Source organism: Canariomyces notabilis (assembly GCF_033297395.1).
Source record: "Canariomyces notabilis strain CBS 508.74 unplaced genomic scaffold N656scaffold_20, whole genome shotgun sequence".
Classification (NCBI taxonomy): domain Eukaryota; kingdom Fungi; phylum Ascomycota; class Sordariomycetes; order Sordariales; family Chaetomiaceae; genus Canariomyces; species Canariomyces notabilis.
This window is the reverse complement of record NW_027041842.1, coordinates 548466-568583: the sequence shown is the minus strand read 5'-3', so window position 1 is coordinate 568583 and position 20118 is coordinate 548466. Positions and strand designations below refer to the sequence as shown.

Here is a 20118-nt window from a genome sequence, read left to right as displayed (position 1 = left end):
ACCCTAACCCTAACCCTAACCCTAACCCTAACCCTAACCCTAACCCTAACCCTAACCCTAACCCTAACCCTAACCCTAACCCTAACCCTAACCCTCTAAAGATTTATGCGTGTTGAGCTAACCACCATGCATAACCAGTTTTTTTGCAAGACTCGGCATTTATACGTTTCTGGGGCTCTGGCTGTTTCTTTTCTCGTCAAAACAAAAAGTACTTTGCTGATGAATCTCCGGCGAGATCGCTACACATAACCCTGAAGTTTTGTCCATCGGGCTCGGCGGCGGCAGCAAGGTCGCGGTGGACGAATCCTGCGGGAGGGTGAAGGTCGGTCCCGGATCTCAGGCTGTCGGCTACCCCCGAGTCCCTTCAGCAAGAAGCCATGCTGTTTGGAGACCCGACCATGACGGCGACGGATGCCGTGGTGGGTCTCGGCAAGGCGCAGGTCGGCCCGTCGGAGATGCGCGGCGAGTTGCTGACATCTCGCCAGATGTGCTGGACAGGGCGAGGAAGGAGATCAAGAGGATGCTGGAACGCGTCGTGGAGCAGATGAAGGTCTCTTCGGCGCCCGCCCACTTGCTGCTTATCGGAGACGGCGCCCTTCTCGTGACGCTACGACCTGCGGAACGTGGAGAAGTGCATCCGGCCCATACACCACGGCGCTGCCAACGCGGTCGGCGCGGCAATTGCTAAGGTGTCAGGCGAGGTCGACGCGATCGAGGTTCTTTCCGGGAGAATCGAAGAGGCTATTCTCAAGGAAGCTTGTCTAAAAGGCGATTGGGCTGGGGTGCGCGGTCTCTGCCAACCCCTTGTCGGGCGCGGCGACCACGTCTTACGGCGTCCCTAACACCTTCTCATTGGCGTGGTATCTTGGTCGAGCCATCCACATGGCGCGCAGCCTGAAACGCAGCTACGTCGACGCAATCGTGAGTTGTCATCGCATCAACAACCCCCTAGCTAGATATGAAGCAAGGTTAGCAAGTCATACGACGCTAACAACGGATGGCCATGTACATGTATGTGGTTTGACATCTGCGCCGGGAAGCTGTTCTACACCGGAAAAGTCACCGACGCGCGTCGCTGCATTGGCGGCGGGTACACCATGGGCAGCGTCCTCATCGGCCCTGCGAGCGACGACAAGGCTGCCCCTGCCGAAGAAGCTACAACAACAACAACAGCTCTACCGTCTAATGATGACACCGGCAACACCAACGATCACACGTTTATCTCCCCCCAGAAAAGTACCTCCACGCGGCCCTGAGCGACGCAACTGGCTCCGAGGCGTCCCGCAGAGTCGTCTGCACCGTCCCTGATCTCATCTCGATCCTCGGCCAGGACAGGGAGGCCATTCGTTCTTTTACGGCATCTACTTAAGCCCCCAGCCCTTGCCTCTGCGGTTGTCGTGCAGTAGAAGCTTTCTCTGAGTCCGGTTACGGCGTCTTCCTTGCTACTAATACTACGTGTAGGTCGAGGCTGTCTGGTATCTGCGGTTCTCGCAGCTTCCACACTTTGTTGACGTCCTTTTTGGGCGATGTAACGGCAGCTAACACGGTGAATCCTAGTCCATAGCGACTCACTCAATCAACTGAAACTGGAAACTTACCACTGAAAAGATTGAGAGGGTTATAAGATGAGACAACAGTCTATTGAAGGACTGGCTGAGCCTGCAGCGTTGACTCAAGTACCTCTATATATGTACGTCTATACCCTGACCCGTTCATGGCAACGTGCCCGCGTGCCCTTCTCACCTGCCCATAGCAACGTACCTGCGTGCCCTCATGCTGACGGTATGACTTACACCCTCTCAGAAGGTTACATACACGGCCTGATGACGTCTCCCATTACGAAACGTTCCCTTGCCCTTTCCGAGTCCGCCCTGGCCTTTTCCGCCCTTGCCCTTTCCGCCCTTGCCCTTTCCGCCCTGTCCTTTTCCGCCCTTGCCTTTTCCGCCCTTGCCCTTTCCGCCCTGTCCTTTTCCGCCCTTGCCTTTTCCGCCCTTGCCCTTTCCGCCCTTTCCGCCCTTTCCTTTTCCGTTTCCGTCCTGTCCATCGTTCTCTTGCTCTCTTTGCGCCCAGGTATCCCAGGTATAGACCTTTGATCTCTTCAGTGTCCCCTTGTCGTTCCACATGCGGTAGAATTCCTTGATGCTGGTCTGGGGGATATCGAGCTTGGCCGCCCACTCTTTCTCGTCCTTGTGGGGGTTTTCTTTCCCCTCCTTCTGAAATGCGCCATCGGCGCTTTCAAAGCGATTCGCGATGTCTTTCGTGTCGATAACGTACACCCAGCAGGGCTTGGACACTGTAGGAAGCTTGCCGATGTCTTCGCGTTCAGAAGTCGAGATCCACGGGTCTCTCATTGGGCTGTGGCCCTTGCCGTATACTTTACTAACATGCTCGATGAGGCTAATTCCTTGATCGGAGCCCCTGCTTTTGAAGCCGCGACTGGTCCGGATTGCATTGGGGTCGCGTTGATCGGCTCGATAGACGTTATCTGGCACGGCCAAAGCGGCACCCAGGAGCGATACGAGGAGAAAGAAGAAAGAGAATTTCCAGTTGGCCATCTTTGCAGAGAAAGCCCGTTGGGTTCAGGTTGATTGACTGTAATGTTGATTTACCGCACTAAAATTGGAGATCTGTACGAAGGTGCAGAGGCTAGGGGTATCTGGAAGCTGTGGTGGGAGTTGTTTATTGAGGTTGAGGTTGAGGTTGTGAATGTCCCGAGTCGAGTCCAAGTGAGTCAGGAACGCATTCTCTTATAGCCTGGCATTTCTGACCCCTTTGAGCCAAATGGATGTCTTCAGGTTATTTACGGCATAGGTCATGTTGTTGTTATTCTTGTCCACTGCCATGGCTGGAAAAGGGGCTTGCCCTGGACAGCTGCATGGCGAGTCCGCCGACGGACCATGGCTCTAGACATATGAGGGTGGTACAGTACCTGTAGGTTAGCTATAGGGCTTGGGCTGTGAGCTTGAAGTACCTTAGCTAGGCCTGTGTGACTACATTCACATGAATGATGGGTAGTACGGGAATGACCGGCAGCGTACCGGTAGCTGCTCCGAATCCTCCTCGCCGGAATGGGCTCGTTTCGAACAACGGCGTAGGTAACTAGTGAGCCGCCGAGCCCCTCGACGACCAGGTTTCAAACATGGCAAAACTACCTGTATGGTGTTGGACGTAAATTCAGATCATTTCAGAAAGGCAGGGCCAACAGCCTAAGGTACCCGAGACTCGGACTTGTATAATTACATGGTATAATTTAGGTGACACGAAGCCTATCTTAGGGTGATGGCTTGGCTTACATCAGCTTGGCTTACTGGCAGCGCTGGTTTGAATCCAGGTTTGCCGACCTTATCGGCCTCGGACTTGGCTCTAACATTTAGAAGATGAAGACTGGGCCTTCTGTTACAGATCTTGATTCCTTCTCGGAAACTCTTCAAATTTTCTGCGACATCCAAGTTTAGAACACCATGATGTTATGTCGACCAATTTGCCGTCTTTGTCGGTTACAGGAGACGTGCTGCCTAGTACTGCCTAGTACTGCCTGCTGCCAGCTTGGTGTAACCAGGGCAACAGCACTGGCAGCGGATAGTATCGACGGGAAACTGCCTACCTCGTATAATCGACGTGCTTTTAAGTACCTATGCAGCCACTGCAAAAAGCCGTGTAGGGTTCCCGCTCACCAGCCACATAACCCCAGTAAGCCACAGGGTTATGGCTGTGCGAGCGGGAACCCCACACTGATCGGAAACCCTACTGAAAATGGTATGGGGCAGACCGTGACATGAGATACCAGTCCGAGCACCGTCACACGGGGCTCAACAGGAAGGAAGTAACCAAAAAGCGGGCCACATATTCCCCCCGCGTTTATGTTATAAGTACTGTACCTACTGTATGTATGTACATACAAACATAAATCAGGTTATTACCTTACCTGGCGTGCCATCCCCTCGCTGCCTGAACCAACACTCGCATCTCAAATCTCGTCCCTCTACTGCAGAATACTCACGTGCGCCTAGTGCCGACTCTTCCAACATTCACACTCCTAATCAACTCAACCAAACTCATCGTTCTAAGCCCCAGACCAAGTTACAAGAACTGGTCTATCTTTAAGGGTTCGTACCATCATTTACTAAGGTACATCCACGTACTTCAATATCACGGCCTTGAAATATAGGTAGGTAGACGAGATGATTCAATCCTCATATCTAACAAGATACCAGTTGCAAGCAACTTGCATATCACTCCAGCCCCATACCATCATTACCATGGTTGGACAAATCAAAATGATCGAGAAGCCCCAGACAGCGTCTTGGGATCTAAGTATCAGCGACGCAGACTTCGCCAAGTTTAGACGCAGTCTCCTGGCAAAAGATATGGATGACAAATGGGCCTTTATACCCATGACCCCTCAATACTTGGCGAATCAATTGATAGGATACTTTGGAACGACGGGAGGCGACTCAGACTCGATGCGGGATGGCCCCGGGGCCCTAGCGAACCGAGTCCTAATGAATGAACAACCGATAGACGAAGAGTTGACGGATGAAGAGTCAATGGATGAAAAGTCGACAGATGGAGAGTCGAAGGATCCCCAGGCTACACAGTGGACGGATGAAGAGTCGGTGGATGAAGACCCGGCACCAGTTGAAGAGTGGGATTACGAGTCGGAGCCCGAAAATGATGACGACGACGAACCCTCCACATTGGATCTGCATGAGTCTGGCTATATGTCCATCGTCCGAGCCTGGTCGTCCTCGGAACACTACAGAATTGCTGTCAAGCCAAGGGACGGGGACACCAGTGCCAAAATCGTATCCATCACCTGGGACCCAAACGAGCACCCCGCCATTAGCCTTCGGAAAGAGGCTCCCGGTCCTGGAACGTCGGAAGAAGTCGCCAAGAGGGAGGTTGTCATTCTATGTAGGGCAGAGCATCACCTTGGGTGCCATCTTGAGGCGGCCCCAGAATATGATTGAGAAAGTTCGTCTTTTTTCACTAGGCGTTTCCAAGAAGGGCAGCCCAGGGCTGTTCAAGTGACGCCGATCAACATATCAACTATCAGGGACGAGTTGGGTTACGTGTTTTGTTTGTAGGGACTCGTGTTAGTGTATGTACATGTAGTTTTCATCATCGCCCTGAATGCAATTACTTTTGACATCTATGCTACCCTCGAAGTTGGAGGTACAATACTACCTACCAAGGTACCTTACTTATGGTGTCTATAGTCGCAATTGGCAATTTCACGGTAGGATGGAGGCGCGTCAACGAAAACCATAGGTAGCGTTGAGTGTTTGTAGCCTGTCTTAGGAGCTTCTCCCTTGCTCTTGATAACACGACGCCATCCATTTCAGATATCTCTCTACCTTCCATTGCCTACCTACTGGCATCCATGATATACTAGAACCTCACGAAGCATAGTCAAGATTTAGTAACAGGCCAGTATGCGTGGACATTGTAAACTTGCCGTACTGAGAAGTTGAGAGCCACCATTGATTAGCACCATCAAGCTGCAAATATCACGATGTGCCGTCGTTGTTGGCGCAAGGGTTGAAGGCAGTCCCGACTGCGGCCGGAACAGCCCGTATCTCCAACACTTATGAGATTATGACCCTACGGATACATGCGTGATCCGGTCTGTGGTCTTTCACTTTTCTAGCAAGTGGGGCCGAGCACAAGTAAGTTGAAGTAACTTTGGTCGCCTGACCAGCCGTGACGCTTTGCTTCACGCTTGTTCTCCGGTTTATCCTTTATGCTGTTATATGGTCCTATCTATTTCTCCAGGTCACTCGGACTGGCCACGCCACAGAATGAACTGTCTAGTTGTCATTGCCCCAGTCAGTGTGTGTCCCGTACTACTTAGCTTAAGGCAAGTACTTAAGAACGCAAAGATTTCGCGGATGCCCTTCCCCTATTCTAGATCTCTAAACACAGGTACCTACCTTTAACTTCGTGCAATTACCCATACACGGAACAGAGCATTTTGCAGCACTATTACTACCTAGTTCAGCTATTCTCGGGCCACACAACTTCGCCTTACAGACCCCAAGGAAGGAAGAGACGAACTACAGCACTAACACTCATAATCCTACGGTATCTTATTCACCATGTGCTACCAGTACGGCTACATCTGCGACTCGCCGCTCTGCGACACGGTCTACATGACCTGGATAGTTGAGTGCAACTCGATCAGGAATTCCAACCCAAAACGCGCGGCAGGAAGTTGCCAAAGTGGCCTCAAGAGGGAATACTGGAGGACGTACATGTGTGTGTATGACTCGCACTGCTCATACCACCAGCGTCAACTCCGTCGCTCCCCGTCGTCGTATTAGTGATGGATTTGGAAAATGTTATCCATGCGGGGGGGGCGAGTTTATTTTGGGGCGCTTCCTAGACGGCTCGAGGCAGCAAAGGAGAGTCTGGTGGCTTTGTTGAGCCTGAGGAATGGAGGGCTACCGGGCGTGTCTGGGAAGAACCTCGGTGCAGGATGGTAATCAAGTACTAGGATTTGGCAGGCTGTAAGTGCGTTGATTTTAGTCTTGAGTACCTTAAGAATACGGGACGTAAGGTGCCTTAGGTAGGACAAGATGCCTAGTAGTAGCTAAACATGAATGCTCCGAGTCCTGGCATTCTCCCACCTGAATTGTAACAGTAATCTTCTCGGTAAGCTCGCCGGATATTTTTTTTCCGCTGCGCCTCCTTACTTGCGATCAACCTCGTAAGTTCTCGAATCCGGTGCTCATTTTCTGTACCTTTGATCCGGGACTGGCTGCCTTTGAGTTCTGTCCTCTCTGCCTTCAGTGCTTCAATCTTTGAATCGGGCGGCATCATGTCCCAAACCTGATCGGGGCCATATCTTTCCTTGCGCGGGGGTCGCGCATGTGGCCGATATGCGAGAGCATTGCAAGAAGGCTGTCTTCGGTCGGCTCCTCGAGGAACGCGTTCTGAAGGTGGAACCCGACCTTTTCGTTGATATATACGCTGTTGAAAGTAGCCCACTTGGGGTCATGATGCATCATCTGATCGCGGACAGCATCAGAGGCGTTGCCTATGTGCCGTTAGACAAGGCTATTCTAGCGATGAAATGAACATACCGTTTGCCGCATTGGCTGCCCCCCTACGCCAGGCCTTTGGTTCAATCGCTCTTTCTTCTCCAGCGTCAAGCGATTGCCGTGTCATATCGTCTAACAGCTTCTGGTATGGAAGAGGTTGATACTTTGAGGTGATTGAACTGTCTGATTTGTTTTCTGAACTGGACTGGTCGGAGTCGTTCTCAGCAATGGAGTCGTCAAGTCAACGGAAAACCGGCCGCTTGAGCCATTCATCCTTCCAGCGAAAGGGAGTACACTTGACTGGTCCCCGGCTTCTTGTGTTGAAATACTTCTCTAACGCTAGTGAACTTTCGACCGCAGCAAACGCGCCGTCGTGGACTGCTAGGCTGACGATGACACTTATGAAACAGAAGATCAACCTCCTAGTGGGTGTAAAAAAGAAAATGGTCCTGGAGGGAATATTGTTAGCTCCAAGACGCCAAAGATAAGTGGGTGATCACTTACGGCTTCGGCTTGTTGTCCGCCCCTTTGTGGTGTGCAAGCCGGATGGCCATTGCTAGGACGTCCCCGCCGGTTTCCGGGTGGCGTACAACCATCAGCTGAATGTCCTCGTAACAGAGCGCCTTTGGGCGTCGACGGCTCTCATACTCTTGCGACATCATCTCTTCCAGCAGCCTGGAATGCTCATCGGGCGCCTTGTCTTCGTCGCTAGGGACGCTCCCAATAGCGTGTTGGGGGAAGAGCTCCTCGAGACACTCATCCTTGCCCCTCTTTCTCTCGCCATCCACAAACTCGGCCGGCCTGGCTCCGGTGAAAGCAAGGCCGAGGTAGCACCCCAACAGCTGAATACGGTGCCTCTCCCGAGAGAAGATGCCGGTGTCGTACTTGATATTGAACGTCTGCAGGACCAACAAGGTGTCTGCGTTTGCGACATCCTTCCCACAGGTGCATGGTGCTTGCAGGCCGTACCTCGGGACCAAAATGGCATCGTGCCACTTGCAAGACAAGTTAGCTACTGCGTCGGTGTGCGAGGGCCTGGGAATGTACCTTCTTGACTTCTTTACTGTCGTTCCTGTCCATATAGCGGCCCGTGACACTGGCATACAGCTGCTTGTACTGACGGAAGTACTCCCAGGACGAAGCCCATGACCCGATCCTGCATGTTTGACACAGATATTCGAGAAAGTCCATCGCCATCGCTCGGTTTGTTTTCTGCATCACCTCTCGCCAGGTTCCCGGTAGCTTAGTGAACTCGCAGTATCTCGAAACTCTTCAGCGAAGATAATGGCGGAACAGAAAGGGAGGTGGCCATTTACCTCTTTCATTTTCTCAGCAAACTGGCGATGTTGATCTTGGTCTTATCGGCATAGTCAGGAGTAAGGAACTTGGTGTCCTCAAGCTACTTGCGGAGAGCTGCACACTACTCGGCCATATAAGCTATTGGCCGTTTCACAATTCGCTTCTCAGCTTCTCGTTGGGTAAAGCGCCGGACGAAATGCGCATTGTAATGCCGGTCTTCGGTGAGCGGCTGCGGCGGGCGACGTGCTGGCATGGCGATGGTGTTAAGTGCAGAAGGCAAAGCCGCCGACTCTAACGACAACGGCCGACGAGGCGGGAACGACGGGAAGCGCGAGCGGCGCCATCTTATGTATGTGTGGCTGCGCTGGGAAGCCAAAAATGGATGCCAGGTAAAGCGGTTTCCTGGATTCCGGGAACGACTTCTTTTTCGAAACCAACTGTTCAGGACTGGGACGCTTATTGGAAGATGGTGTAGGTGGGGTCGTGGATACTGCAGCCTGAATAGATTGAAGGGAGGCAGGCCTGTGGTAAGGTACCAACTACCTGGCTGTGACTAAGCGCCCCGCACTGTCGAGACACCCGAAAATGGCGGCCCTGCCCTGCCAAATTCGGCGGCTAGAACAGCAAGTTCTGTACTTAATCTGTCTTTTATCGACGGACATCTTGTAGTCTTTGCTAGGCGGTCGACATGAAGTTAGAAATTGGGGCATTCACGGGAACTTTTTACACTGATGTCATTCGCAGAGATGAACGAGTACAACCCCAGTACCGTTTAGATGGGAACCGGGAGCCCCGTCGGTAGATGATGGATGAAGTAACACCAGTACGATATATGGAAGTCGCGATTACAGCTGACATGGACATCCCATTGGACATTCCATGAGTGAGATGGCACAGCTGCGGGAGACTTTTGGACGCATCCGATTGGAGCACGCGGGGCATCAAGCTTCAAATGCCTAAAGAGAGAGCAACTTGAACATCCCCTCTTCAACCTCCACCTCAGTGAACCCGTCACCCGATGCTTCTCCCATCAATTCACACCATTCTGAAAGACCAAAAAAGTTCCCTGCAGTTTTTTCACGACAATCACGCACCTGGAAGGAGACAACATGGTTTCCTCGTCACGGCGGACACCTCAACACGGGGCGTGCATCATGAACTTTCAACCCAGCCTCACCTCGACCGCTGGATCGGCCGGATCGGCTGCCCCCGTGCCATCATGTGTCTTAAAACAGCATGCCAAAGCCGAACGGGCCGCAGTCTACCCGCACGTTGAGAGGCTGTACCTGCACGAGAGGTGGAAGCTCCGTCACGTTAGAGCCACCATGGAGGAGAAATACCACTTCAAGGCCAGGTAGGCGCCTCGTGCTCATAGGTGGTCTGCATGTGGACTTGCTCGGCTCTGACAAGGAAGGGCGGCAGCCCTCAGATGTACAAAAAACGTTTCGCAAACTGGGGATTCCGCAAGAATGCCACATATCAGTCGCGGCAGGGGACAAACACCAGCTTGCCCCTGACACCAGCTAGTACCACCCTCGACGCCTGCGCAATGGCTTTTTTCACCACCGTCAACCAGTGGACGTCAAGATTCTTCCAGTCCGCCGACTTCAAAAATTGTCTTGCTTCAAACGGCGTCTGGAAACAGGGGCCACTCTATCCCCCCGCCCCCTCTTGTGAAAGACCTGCCCTTCTGTACGACCCCGAAAGAGCCAGTTACGCCTTCCGGCTTGTTGCCAGGCTTCTGCGGGATGGACAGGGCATCCTCGCCGGTCGATTGGCCCGAAAGGCCTTCTTGCAAATTGAAGATACGATGCTCATCGAAAGCCCCGCCTTCATCTGGAATCTGCTGGATATCATGCACGCTATCCTTCGCATGGGGCAAGCCAAGCTCTTCCATATGCTGCTCATGCACCTTCTTGGCCTTGCAAACTTGCACCATGACTGCAGGAATCATCCAGCATCTTTGATTCCGAGTTCTCTGGTGCAACTCATGCGACATTGGAGCGCTGAAACTGGGGTGGGATCTCTCGTATTGATGGACCATATGCGAGAGATTGTAGAACGTGGATGGCTTCTTAACGCCGGTTACTTTGACGCACGGCTCTTGTTTCTCTATTATCGTCTGATGTGGGACTCGACGCCATCTGCCTTGCCAGAGGACAAGCTACACAACGTTCATCTCTGGTTTCCTCTTCTTGCCGACCAGGTACCCGTTGTAGCTGCAGAGTTGCAAGAGGCCAAGTCTCGCACATGCATTCATTCCGTCCTCGAGCCTGCTGCCTGTTGTCGGATAGAGGATGGCACGGATAGTGAACCGCCAGACTACGAGCGTATCCGCGATAGCACTGCCGCTACTCTCCGTGACAGATACAGTGCAGACAATGTCAGCCCATGTGTGAGGGTTCGCATTATACAAGGGCTTCTTAAGAGCAGGATTGCCGAGGGAAGAGACGACAAGACAACCACAATGACCCACGCGAGGGCAAACAGTCGTGCTTTGCGCCTTTTTGCCAAAATTGTAGCATTCGCGACTAAAGTTCTTGCAGAGGTGGACATGGAGCTGGGAGGAAACCTCGACGTCGCCATTGAGCGATGGCGTGCAGTGATTGCCCTGCGGGAATACGGACAAGATGCTCACGATCCGATCGTGATACACGACTTGGGCTCATTGGAGGCCTTGCTCCTGAAGAAAGGGTTCGAGGAAGAGGCCGATAACGTGCGACAGGAGGCACTTTTAAAGGATGGAAAGCTACGTCGAGAACATTCCAACTCATTCGAATTAAGAGAAGCACGATGTGAGCCATCAGCGAAACGCCAACAACGAGTGGAAAATGTACATCCCATACCGGACAAGGCCGGCAACTAGCTTTAACTATAGATGTTGTACAATAGGCGCAAGAGAACGCTCTTTTTTCTACCCATCTCTTTCAAGCCTCTAGGTACACATTTATCGCCACTGATACTTCCTCTCAAGTAGCAGGTTATGTGCATCCGCCATTGTCCATTTCCTACATCGCCAGTACTCTTCACTTCCCATGTCTGCTTGGAGTGTCTGTGATTGACGTTGACCACCAAGAGGGGCTATTAAGGACCACCGCTCTTCTAGTTTTCTGACCACCGGGCCAGGTCCATGTTGCCGTGTGATCAATGAACTGGCATCCTCCCACTCATGCGTCAAGTCAAAACTGGCTTGGATGGAGTCAGGGCCATCGGCCCCTGACATCACAGTCCTGAGCCAGAACTGCTTTCAGACGACCATCCCCAGTGATATAGCAATGTTTGACAGTGATAATCTGCCGATAGGTTTTCGGAATGGTCATGAGGTGACGTCGGCGGGGACTGGAGCTTCCATCAAGAGAGATAGTGATGGCGGTCACTAGGTAGTTCTTTTCGAAATCGATAACGAAGAGGGAATTGCCATGGCAAAATGTGTAGGCATCATAGTAGCTGATCAGATCTTCAGGCCATGAGTGATCGTGCCTGATTCCTCTCCCGAGGTCGAATAGGATGAGCCCTCCACATATGTAAGCCCAGAAATACCGGCCGCATGGAGAAAACGACAGCGAGAATTGACATGATCGCGTTTCTATGAATGATTGAAGCGACAGTCAGTTAAGAGTCTCGGGCAGTAGCAAAGAGGAAATAGGTTGAATACCTGGATTGAAAATGGGGATGCCATCCCCCTCTGTGCTTGCCATCCAAAACCCCCACTTAAACCAGGAGAATGACCATGCCATGATGGGCAATCTGTGGTGGAATATTGTCCACACCACGGTACCTATCAATCCATCTGTTACGCTCGTTGACAATCGACCAGCAACACGTGAAATTGAAGACTCGGAGAGCCTCAGACGTTCCCTCCTTGTAGACACGGAGTTTATACCTTTGACCATGCCTGTGCTGCCGATGCTGTTCCCGCCGCGTAAGAAGGATGCCGCCAACATGTACCGCCCGCCGCTTGCTATGGCAACGATACGGCTCTTGTTCAAGCTGCGTGGCACAGAGGGAGCCTTGCCGGTTCCGGCCCCGATGTCGATGGCAGAGCAAAAACTTCCCGATTTGCTTTTGGTGCTGAAATATACCTTGTCGCCGGGCAACGGAATCCTAATGTCCTTGATATCTTTCAAGCTGACAGGGGAGAGAAACCCGATCTCTACACCCAAAGGTACAGAAGGTTGACCGCCGAGATTCCGCACATGCCCTGCAATCTGTACGGAAGAATCAGCATGGGGAATCAACAGAATGGATAGCGGCATTCGAGTGGTACTCACCTGGTATGTGCTGCCTCTGTTTATGTCCGAGTGCAGGTAATACAGTGATGAGCCCCTCCAGCATGAACGGTGATATTCCTGTTCACGTCGGACACTGTAGGCTCCGACTGCGACAACCCTCTCTTGCAAGTTGTCAACTCTGGCACGAAAGAGCCCGTCTGGGCGAATACCGACAAGGGCTGAGTCATCATGGTTGAATGTCAGACTATTGCAACCCCAGTCGAAGACGATGTGGCCGGTATTGATCCAACCACTGATACTCCAACGCCAAATCAACCCCTCCGGAGTCTGAGCTCCACTCTTCATCCTCGATATGAAGAGGCTGGAACTCGGTTCCAGGCAGCCGAAAAAGGCCTTGTCTGGCCGTAATCGAGTGACGCTATCATCCCGGCTATCCCATGAGTCGTTTCTATATGAGTACAGCTCGCCAATGCTGCCTTTCTCTGTGTCAAGGATAGCGAAGCTGTGGGTTTCTCGCGATTCAAAGAAGTCATCTGCCGAGTATTCCGAGTCGTCATCTGATTCGCACTCCGAGCTGGGGTCGTCTGTACATTCAAAGGATTGGTCATCGTTCGGTGATGCCTTCAGCAGTTTGTGCGTGAACGCCACAAACCGAGCAGAACGACTGATGGCGAGAATGGTTGGTGTTGGAGCGATGAAGGTCTGACTTAGTGTCATGGGCGTCTCGCTGCTAACGCAAGCCCAGAGTTCGAGTTGGGAGCTCCGCGAATCGCCATTGGTAGGCCGTGTGATAACCAGTGCGTTACCGCTGGGCGATACGTGGACTGAGTCGACTTTTATTCCCTTCCCGATCGCAGGCGGGGTGAAGGAGTTGATCGGTTCTTGTTTCTCGACATCATACCACCCATTCGCATGCACCAGGGTGGCACTTCTCGCGCAGAAGGTTAACGGACGGGTCTGTCTCACTGGTGAATGGATAACCCCTCGGCTGATCATCGTGCGAGGTCCAAAGTGATCGTCATCCACGGTCGAAAAGTCCTTCAACTTCCAGCAGTACGTGAAGGCGTACTGACACTTGATGCCATCTGGCTCTAGATACTCTTGGTACCCAAGGTACTGGGAGTCGTCGCTGAGAGCCAATTGCGCGGTAACATATCCTGTCCTCCTCGATGAGCCGACTACTCCAAAGGGAGATTGGCCGCGGAACTCGGACACCACAGTCCCCGTATCAAGCGAGATGTACCGAATTAGCCAAGAAGCAAAACCCGGTTCGTCCTCTTTCAATTCGCCACGGACGCTGTGGTAGCAGAGCCGACTCTGGCGCACGATGTACAGTCGAGACTTGCTTTTGTCAAGAACAGAGACGTAATCTGTTCCACGGGACGCCTCGTCAAGCACAGTATCCAAGGGCTGGCGTTCCAGTGAGGTACCGGCTGGAAGCGCCCAATGCCGATTTAAGGGGTTGTATTCCAACCGAAATATTGAATCGGCTGTCAAGAATAGCCCTTGGATATGGTGGACCTCGCCCGGGAAGCGTTCAAGGATCTCGGCCCAGCCGTGTAACAACTCGTGGCAGGAACGCATCCACAATTGTAGGCACGAGAGTGTCTCTTGTGTGACGAGGCCTGTACCGTCGCGGCAAAAGTCGGCGACAAGCCCCAGGATTCTGGAAAGTGAGATACGGAACCCCTGACAGGTGAGATGGCGAGCACTTCGACCCAGGTAAGGCATGCCGGGGGGCTAATGAGGAGACGTAGCATCGTCTCGACTTCCGGAGACAATGGATCGCGTAACCGACGCAAATGAGTGGCCCAGTAGAGTGTGGCGTATTGCAAAATTCCGTACCAAGGACAACCCTGCAATCCTTCGGGTGTAATGGACTCGAATCTGGATCTGGCCAGTGGTTTGCTAAACCTGACCCCTAGGTATGCTTCCTGTGTGACGGCTTTCAGGATGGTCTCCAGTATCACGACATTTGCATCTTCGGCCGGTACAAGCATGTCGAGGATGCCAGGTGCGTTGGCGGTATGTGATACTGAACCGCTAGGGTCAATTTGAATGATTCCGAGACACTTGGCGATGACATCTTCCCGGGAAGGAAACTGAAAGTCATGGAAAAGGGCCGTATCATTGATTATGGCGCATGAAGCTCCGAGATCTTGGTACGTCAGCGGCCTCACTGCCCCAAGCACCCAGAGGACGATACGGGGCATTTCAGGGTCGAGGGTGTCCGGTCCCGAAGGACCAGGCGTCTCGTCATGGCGGTCAATTCCCATCCAGGATGCTTCATCCTCTGCTGGGGTCGGGTCGATCAGGGCGGGTGTGGAGTATACGAGTCCGGCTGGAGTTGCTGTTTCGTACCTTGGTCAGCAGGAGGATACCTCAGCTCAATATCGAAGGAGAGAGAATGGAGGCAAACTCACGTTGATCAAGCGGCATCTGGTTCAAGTCCCTCCCGTTGAAGCGCTCGCGAACGAATCTGTCAATCTTCGCTTCGTCCACCTCTCGACCGTTGTATACAAAGGCCGTTCGTTTCCCTTGCTCGTTCAGGCGTCTCTCTCGAGTAATGGCGATGAAAATCATGATCTCGGCCCTAATATTCTTCTTGATGCCCCAGTTCAAGAATCTGTATAAGTACTGCCTTCGGCTAATAGTTTAAGTAGCCAGCAAGATGCTAAAAGGCAAGATGAAGAGATATGGGAGCATAATGGGATCCAGAGAGGCGGGCGATATATGATCAGGGTGAGTGTACTTTGCGTAGAAACCATATTCCCTTTCCATCCTCTTCATAACTTCGGCAATGGGCAAGTCTTCCTCGAGGTAAAATCGCGTGATAGCCTCTTTATGCTGCTCCCAGCCCTCAGGTGGATCGCCATCTTGATGCTGAGCCTGAGATGCATCCATTTTACTTTGTTGGTGGAAATCAAGAAGGTAAAAAGGTCCTGAACAAGGCTGGAATAACAGAGTAATTGACAATGTTGCTTGTGAGAAAACCTGAAGTGCTTGGGAGGTCGCTGTGCATATATACTCGCTAGATTCGTTTGCGCCTCCTGTCGATCCTCTCCTGTGTCCATTCTTCTACAGCCTGCACGTCGGGGCGTGTACCAGAATCTGCTGGGGGGCCAACTGCAGGAATTTGTGAATGAGCAAGACCTTGACAGACTCAGGCTCCCAACTACCAGGTACAATGGTACTTGTACTTTTGTGAGCAACCCCTGCACGTCACAGCGATGGGTGAACCTCCGTACACCGCACATTCAGGGTGCAGGAACCAATCCTCACCGTTCACCTATGCACAAGCCTTCCTCAGCTCCAAGCCTTGTCCTGACTGGTGCCGGGAGGGGCTCGGGTGGCTATGTCTAAGACAGTATATCTCCGTACCGTTCCTAATGACTGAGCAGGCCCGATTGAAACGCCAAGTGTGGCCATGCCCCATCTTTGGTTAGCCGCTTGCTTGTGCTCCCGAGCTGAGCTGAGGCAGATGAGGGTGCTTGGTTGCAGGGTGCTGCATCTACGCCAGCCCCGAGTATTCTTGTTGTACTCTTCGAGGTCATCGACCGAGATTAAGTTGCTCGCGTTGAGTCTTCTCTCTGGGGCCTTGTTTTAACTTCTAAGGTGTATCTACCTTGAAGTCAATGTCAATCAGTCTCGCACCGGCTTTTGATGCATCCCAACGTCAGGATGGTGCACCGAACGGAGGCTAGGCTCCTCGGAAGGGTATTGTACCATGTTGGCCTTATCCCAGCATTATAACCCGGCTATGGCACAAGAAACGGCCATAAAAATCATGATATGTGTCCAGAAGTAGAGGCTAGAAAACAGATGCAAAATCACAGGTAGTCATCTTCAACCCCATTACCCCAACGCCAGGCTATCCAAATCTCGTCGTTATACGTTCATTCGTTACATCATAACTGTCACCGAGTAGCGGGAAGCTCTACCGGGTTCCAATCCCCAGTACCCAGCTCATTTGGTCCCGGAACCTCTACCCTTCCCATTCCGTATGCCAAACCAAACTTTTCAAACCCAGGAGGAGGCTGGTCAGTGACGATGCTTGGCATCGTGGGCTGAGATTGGACTTTCGCAGCTTTGCTGCGTCGAATAAGCCACAAGGCCGCGAGACCGAACCCGCAGAGCAGCGCCAGACAGCCTACTACGCCGCCGATAATGGCCCCGGTGTTGTTGTTTGTGCTGGAGCTTGCTTGGTTCTCTGCGGCGGGCGCGGAAGTAACTCCTTCCTCTGCGGTGTTGGTGACGGTTACAGATTGGATTCGCTAGTGGTAGGCGGGGGGACGGTAGAGGCCGTGGTTGTCTGAGGGGTGTTTGTCGAGACCGAGGAACTTGTCGAACTCGATAGGGAAGCCGAAGTATCACTAGCTTCGGTTGTAAAGGCCATATACACGTCCGTGCTGGGGCCCTTGCCGCACGCGATATAGCTAAACGGCCCTACGTTGTTCGCCAGGGTCAGGAGGGCTGTCGAGCAGTGTGCCGCATCAGACTCGGAGCTGCCAGTGGTCATGAGATGTCAGTGGAGCTCCCGCTTGAATCAGAGCAGACCGCTGCGGTTGTACCTTACTTACCAGGTAAACGTTGTCAATTGTCCATTAGGAAAGCCGCAACCCTTGGTGCAGCGGAATCTGTCAACACAGCTGCCTGCCAAGCCACAATCGGTTGCAGCAATGACACTGGTTGGGCAAAATCCCCATATGTCGTGTAAAAGATCGACTCGTATGTCAAACCCAGGGTTGGCAGTCCGTATATTCGTGGCATCACCGCTGCCGAAGATTGTAAAGTACTTTGTGATAATGGCAGTTCCCTGCCTCTTGTTGATGATCGGTGTTGTTCTATTATTGTGATGGGAATGCTGGCTCGTCGTTCCGAGAAGGGCAAGAGCAGTCGCTGTCGTCTGCCCAGCGCTGGCTAGGAGGAAAGAATGCACAGCAATGAACCAAAGCATTGAATAATGGGGTGAACAAGGAAAGATTAGTGAAATAAAGCAAAACGCAACCCGATTTAGGTAGGGCAGATTATTGATTGTCAGATGAAGTTGGGAGCATGCCAACGGGGTTAATAACAGTGACATGGAAGCAAGAGATGGAAGGAAGAAAACAGGACAGCTAACAATTGTGGGGGAACCGGGGAAATGCCTTGCCTTATTAGTGGCTTATCGCCGGCCTCATCTATGCAGCAGTACATGCTCTTGATCCGTATTCTGAGCTTTGCAAATTTGAACGCCTGGCTCGACTCGGGACGGTGTTGGGACAGAACTGGCCCAGCTGGGACCACAGGCCCAAGGGGCGCCCAAGGAGGTAAACAAATTGAAGTTCATGTTGGTTACAGCACCGAACACGAGCTGCTTTCTAATAGGTGCTTGAAGACGGGAATACCTCTTAACTTCATTCTGGCGCTTGAGACGTGAATCTGAAGCCCCTTCTTGACTTGTACCGATGGGGTTGACGAATCAGATTCCGTCCACTGTCCCGACACAACGGTACCGGCGCTTGAAACTCATCCTAGGGGGGCTGATAATGATTAGCTGCCCCCGGGCGCTTACAATCTGAGCAGAATGCCCCTCGCAAACTTCGCGACCCGCGACTTCGTCCACAATTTAGTCCGCGCGCCGCGAAGTAGCACACGCACCTCAGCCCATCGCTTCTGCCTCGAGGCCATCAAACCATATCGTCAAGCGCGTTTACGACAATTATCTGCCGGGTGTACCTTTCACCTTCAACTTTTGTACCTGCCTATCCAATACGACCGACGGCAAGTCTCAACGTACCTGAAGCAGCTGCTAAAAGAGAAAAGATGTCAAGTTTTACCTACCCAGTTTCCCCCTCCTAACTCGTTTCTTGTGCGCTCTTTTCCGTGTGCAGCAGCATGCGTAGACTGTTGCCCTTCCTGTTCGCGGCAGCCTGTCTGTTGCTCGGCGCTGTCACGTTCTATCTCTACCAAGAAGAGCTTTTTCGCCTGCCGCGACAGTTGTCGCTCCAGCACCATGGCGATGTTGGAGTCATAGACTCAACGACACTGACAGTTCCTGGCGTTTCCCACCCTACAGCAACACCTACATCCTCGTCCTCTAGCCATGGAAACACCCAATTCCGTAAGTAGCCCCATTGCCACGAGATCTTATGACAAGCAAAGCTGGTTACTAATTGGCGCTTCGTACCTTAGAGATCCTTTCCCCTGAGAATGGAACGACGTATCTCAATGCTATCCTTCACCCCAAGACGGCTGATCTGCCGTCGTTGCGCTGTCCCGAGCTGAATACATCCCGATACGAATACCTTCGGCCGAGTCGCGTGGGCGCTGCCGTCTCTGGGATTCGGTTCTTCTTTGCGCTCGACCTCCGACAATGCCTTCCTCTCCTTCCAACACTCCTGGGTAGCGTGGTGGAAACAGTTCGCTTCTTGGGTCCAGAGAATTGCGCATTGTCCATCGTTGAGGGGAACTCGGAGGATGGCACCGGCGAGGTTTTGGCAGCTTTGCGCCATGACTTGGAGGCCCTGGGTGCAACATACTACTTCACGCGTTCCGAGATCAACCCCAAGGAGGGAGATCGCATCAACAAGCTTGCAGAGCTTCGCAATATGGCACTCCAGCCGCTGCTCGGCAAGCCTGAGGCTGACAAATACTCGGCAAATGGAACAACAGTCATCTTCCTCAACGATGTCGCCATTTGCACCGAGGATATCCTAGAGCTAGTGCATCAACACCGTTTCCTGGGCGCCGACATGGTGTGCGCAATGGACTGGACCTATGTCGGTGAAAACCCGACCTTTTACGATGTGTGGATCGCTCGAGGTATGAACGGTGACTCGTTCTTTGAGATTCCCCCCAGCGGTAGCTGGGATTCGGCCTGGAATCTGTTCTGGAACAACCCCTCAGCAAAGTCTCGGTTTCTTGCCCATCAACCGTTCCAGGTGTTTTCGTGTTGGAATGGAGCCGCCGTATTCACCGGCACTCCGTTGATAGACGGGACGATGGCATTCCGATCTCCGAGTGAGGGTGAATGCCACCAGGGAGAACCTCAGTTGTTTTGCAAGGACCTGTGGTTTTACGGATACAGAAAGATTGCTGTGGTTCCTACCGTCAACCTGGAATACAGCACTGAGGATGGGAAGAAGATCAAGGACCTAAAGGGCTTCACCTCCCGTTGGGTAGGGGCGCCTGGACACGAGGACGAGAAGATTGAGTGGCAGCTTGATCCACCCGCAACCGTCAAGTGCATGCCTGGATGGGAGAACCAGTTTTTTGAGGCCTGGAACAAGACGCAACCAGGGACTTGAATTCGCAACCCCGAAAATGCTCAACTTCCGAAACCTCCCAGCAGCTGTAAACAACACTATCCGATGGTCCGGCCGGAGCCAAGGATTACACGCCGCTCCGCATAGCCTACGAAGACCACGTTGCGAGCTGGAAAATCCGGTTTTATGGCCGTGCTGAAGTTGCAGCCTCGAGCTTTGGGAGTGGAGGTTTCTAGGAGCTGAACTACTCCCCCGTTGCTGGCAGAGCTTGCCGAGGCGCCTACAGGCTTCCGTCAC

The 20118-nt window shown here is 52.6% G+C and overlaps 11 protein-coding genes across 11 annotated transcripts; 6 read left to right on the top strand and 5 right to left on the bottom strand.

The window, feature by feature from the left end:
• Positions 1-377: 377 nt before the first annotated feature.
• N656DRAFT_800278 (uncharacterized protein) lies at positions 378-688 on the top strand (the record flags this gene model as incomplete). Its single annotated transcript, XM_064817991.1, has 2 exons — positions 378-423; positions 486-688. 2 exons carry the CDS (start codon positions 378-380, stop codon positions 686-688), a joined length of 249 nt encoding a protein of 82 aa, XP_064667968.1.
• Positions 689-882: 194 nt separating this feature from the next.
• On the top strand, positions 883-1256 carry N656DRAFT_770417 (uncharacterized protein; the record flags this gene model as incomplete). Its single annotated transcript, XM_064813775.1, has 2 exons — positions 883-921; positions 969-1256. The coding sequence occupies 2 exons, from the start codon at positions 883-885 to the stop codon at positions 1254-1256; spliced, it is 327 nt and encodes a 108-aa protein (XP_064667967.1).
• Positions 1257-1799: 543 nt separating this feature from the next.
• N656DRAFT_812425 (ADP-ribosylation) lies at positions 1800-2555 on the bottom strand (the record flags this gene model as incomplete). The annotated part of the gene is made up of 1 exon (XM_064818379.1): positions 1800-2555. The coding sequence occupies one exon, from the start codon at positions 2553-2555 to the stop codon at positions 1800-1802; it is 756 nt and encodes a 251-aa protein (XP_064667966.1).
• A 1273-nt stretch (positions 2556-3828) lies between these two features.
• N656DRAFT_831000 (uncharacterized protein) lies at positions 3829-5159 on the top strand. The gene is made up of 2 exons (XM_064818616.1): positions 3829-4128; positions 4215-5159. The coding sequence occupies exon 2, from the start codon at positions 4260-4262 to the stop codon at positions 4968-4970; it is 711 nt and encodes a 236-aa protein (XP_064667965.1). The 5' UTR covers positions 3829-4128; positions 4215-4259; the 3' UTR covers positions 4971-5159.
• A 903-nt stretch (positions 5160-6062) lies between these two features.
• Positions 6063-6741, top strand: N656DRAFT_782037 (uncharacterized protein). Its single transcript, XM_064815685.1, has one exon. The coding sequence runs from the start codon at positions 6099-6101 to the stop codon at positions 6321-6323; it is 225 nt and encodes a 74-aa protein (XP_064667964.1). The 5' UTR covers positions 6063-6098; the 3' UTR covers positions 6324-6741.
• A 77-nt stretch (positions 6742-6818) lies between these two features.
• Positions 6819-8240, bottom strand: N656DRAFT_800274 (uncharacterized protein; the record flags this gene model as incomplete). The annotated part of the gene is made up of 4 exons (XM_064817990.1): positions 6819-7039; positions 7392-7492; positions 7548-8038; positions 8091-8240. The coding sequence occupies 4 exons, from the start codon at positions 8238-8240 to the stop codon at positions 6819-6821; spliced, it is 963 nt and encodes a 320-aa protein (XP_064667963.1).
• An 851-nt stretch (positions 8241-9091) lies between these two features.
• On the top strand, positions 9092-11320 carry N656DRAFT_782034 (uncharacterized protein). Its single transcript, XM_064815684.1, has 2 exons — positions 9092-9696; positions 9765-11320. The coding sequence occupies exons 1-2, from the start codon at positions 9497-9499 to the stop codon at positions 11206-11208; spliced, it is 1644 nt and encodes a 547-aa protein (XP_064667962.1). The 5' UTR covers positions 9092-9496; the 3' UTR covers positions 11209-11320.
• Positions 11321-11757: 437 nt separating this feature from the next.
• Positions 11758-14568, bottom strand: N656DRAFT_293136 (uncharacterized protein). The gene is made up of 2 exons (XM_064809153.1): positions 12614-14568; positions 11758-12550 (listed from the first exon to the last, which is right to left on the bottom strand). Exons 1-2 carry the CDS (start codon positions 14303-14305, stop codon positions 11951-11953), a joined length of 2292 nt encoding a protein of 763 aa, XP_064667961.1. The 5' UTR covers positions 14306-14568; the 3' UTR covers positions 11758-11950.
• Positions 14569-14885: 317 nt separating this feature from the next.
• On the bottom strand, positions 14886-15478 carry N656DRAFT_770412 (uncharacterized protein; the record flags this gene model as incomplete). The annotated part of the gene is made up of 3 exons (XM_064813774.1): positions 14886-14935; positions 14998-15221; positions 15327-15478. 3 exons carry the CDS (start codon positions 15476-15478, stop codon positions 14886-14888), a joined length of 426 nt encoding a protein of 141 aa, XP_064667960.1.
• A 1672-nt stretch (positions 15479-17150) lies between these two features.
• Positions 17151-17531, bottom strand: N656DRAFT_714103 (uncharacterized protein; the record flags this gene model as incomplete). Its single annotated transcript, XM_064811943.1, has 1 exon — positions 17151-17531. The coding sequence occupies one exon, from the start codon at positions 17529-17531 to the stop codon at positions 17151-17153; it is 381 nt and encodes a 126-aa protein (XP_064667959.1).
• Positions 17532-18123: 592 nt separating this feature from the next.
• On the top strand, positions 18124-19863 carry N656DRAFT_736342 (glycosyltransferase family 69 protein; the record flags this gene model as incomplete). The annotated part of the gene is made up of 2 exons (XM_064812725.1): positions 18124-18677; positions 18749-19863. The coding sequence occupies exons 1-2, from the start codon at positions 18452-18454 to the stop codon at positions 19861-19863; spliced, it is 1341 nt and encodes a 446-aa protein (XP_064667958.1). The 5' UTR covers positions 18124-18451.
• Positions 19864-20118: the final 255 nt, after the last annotated feature.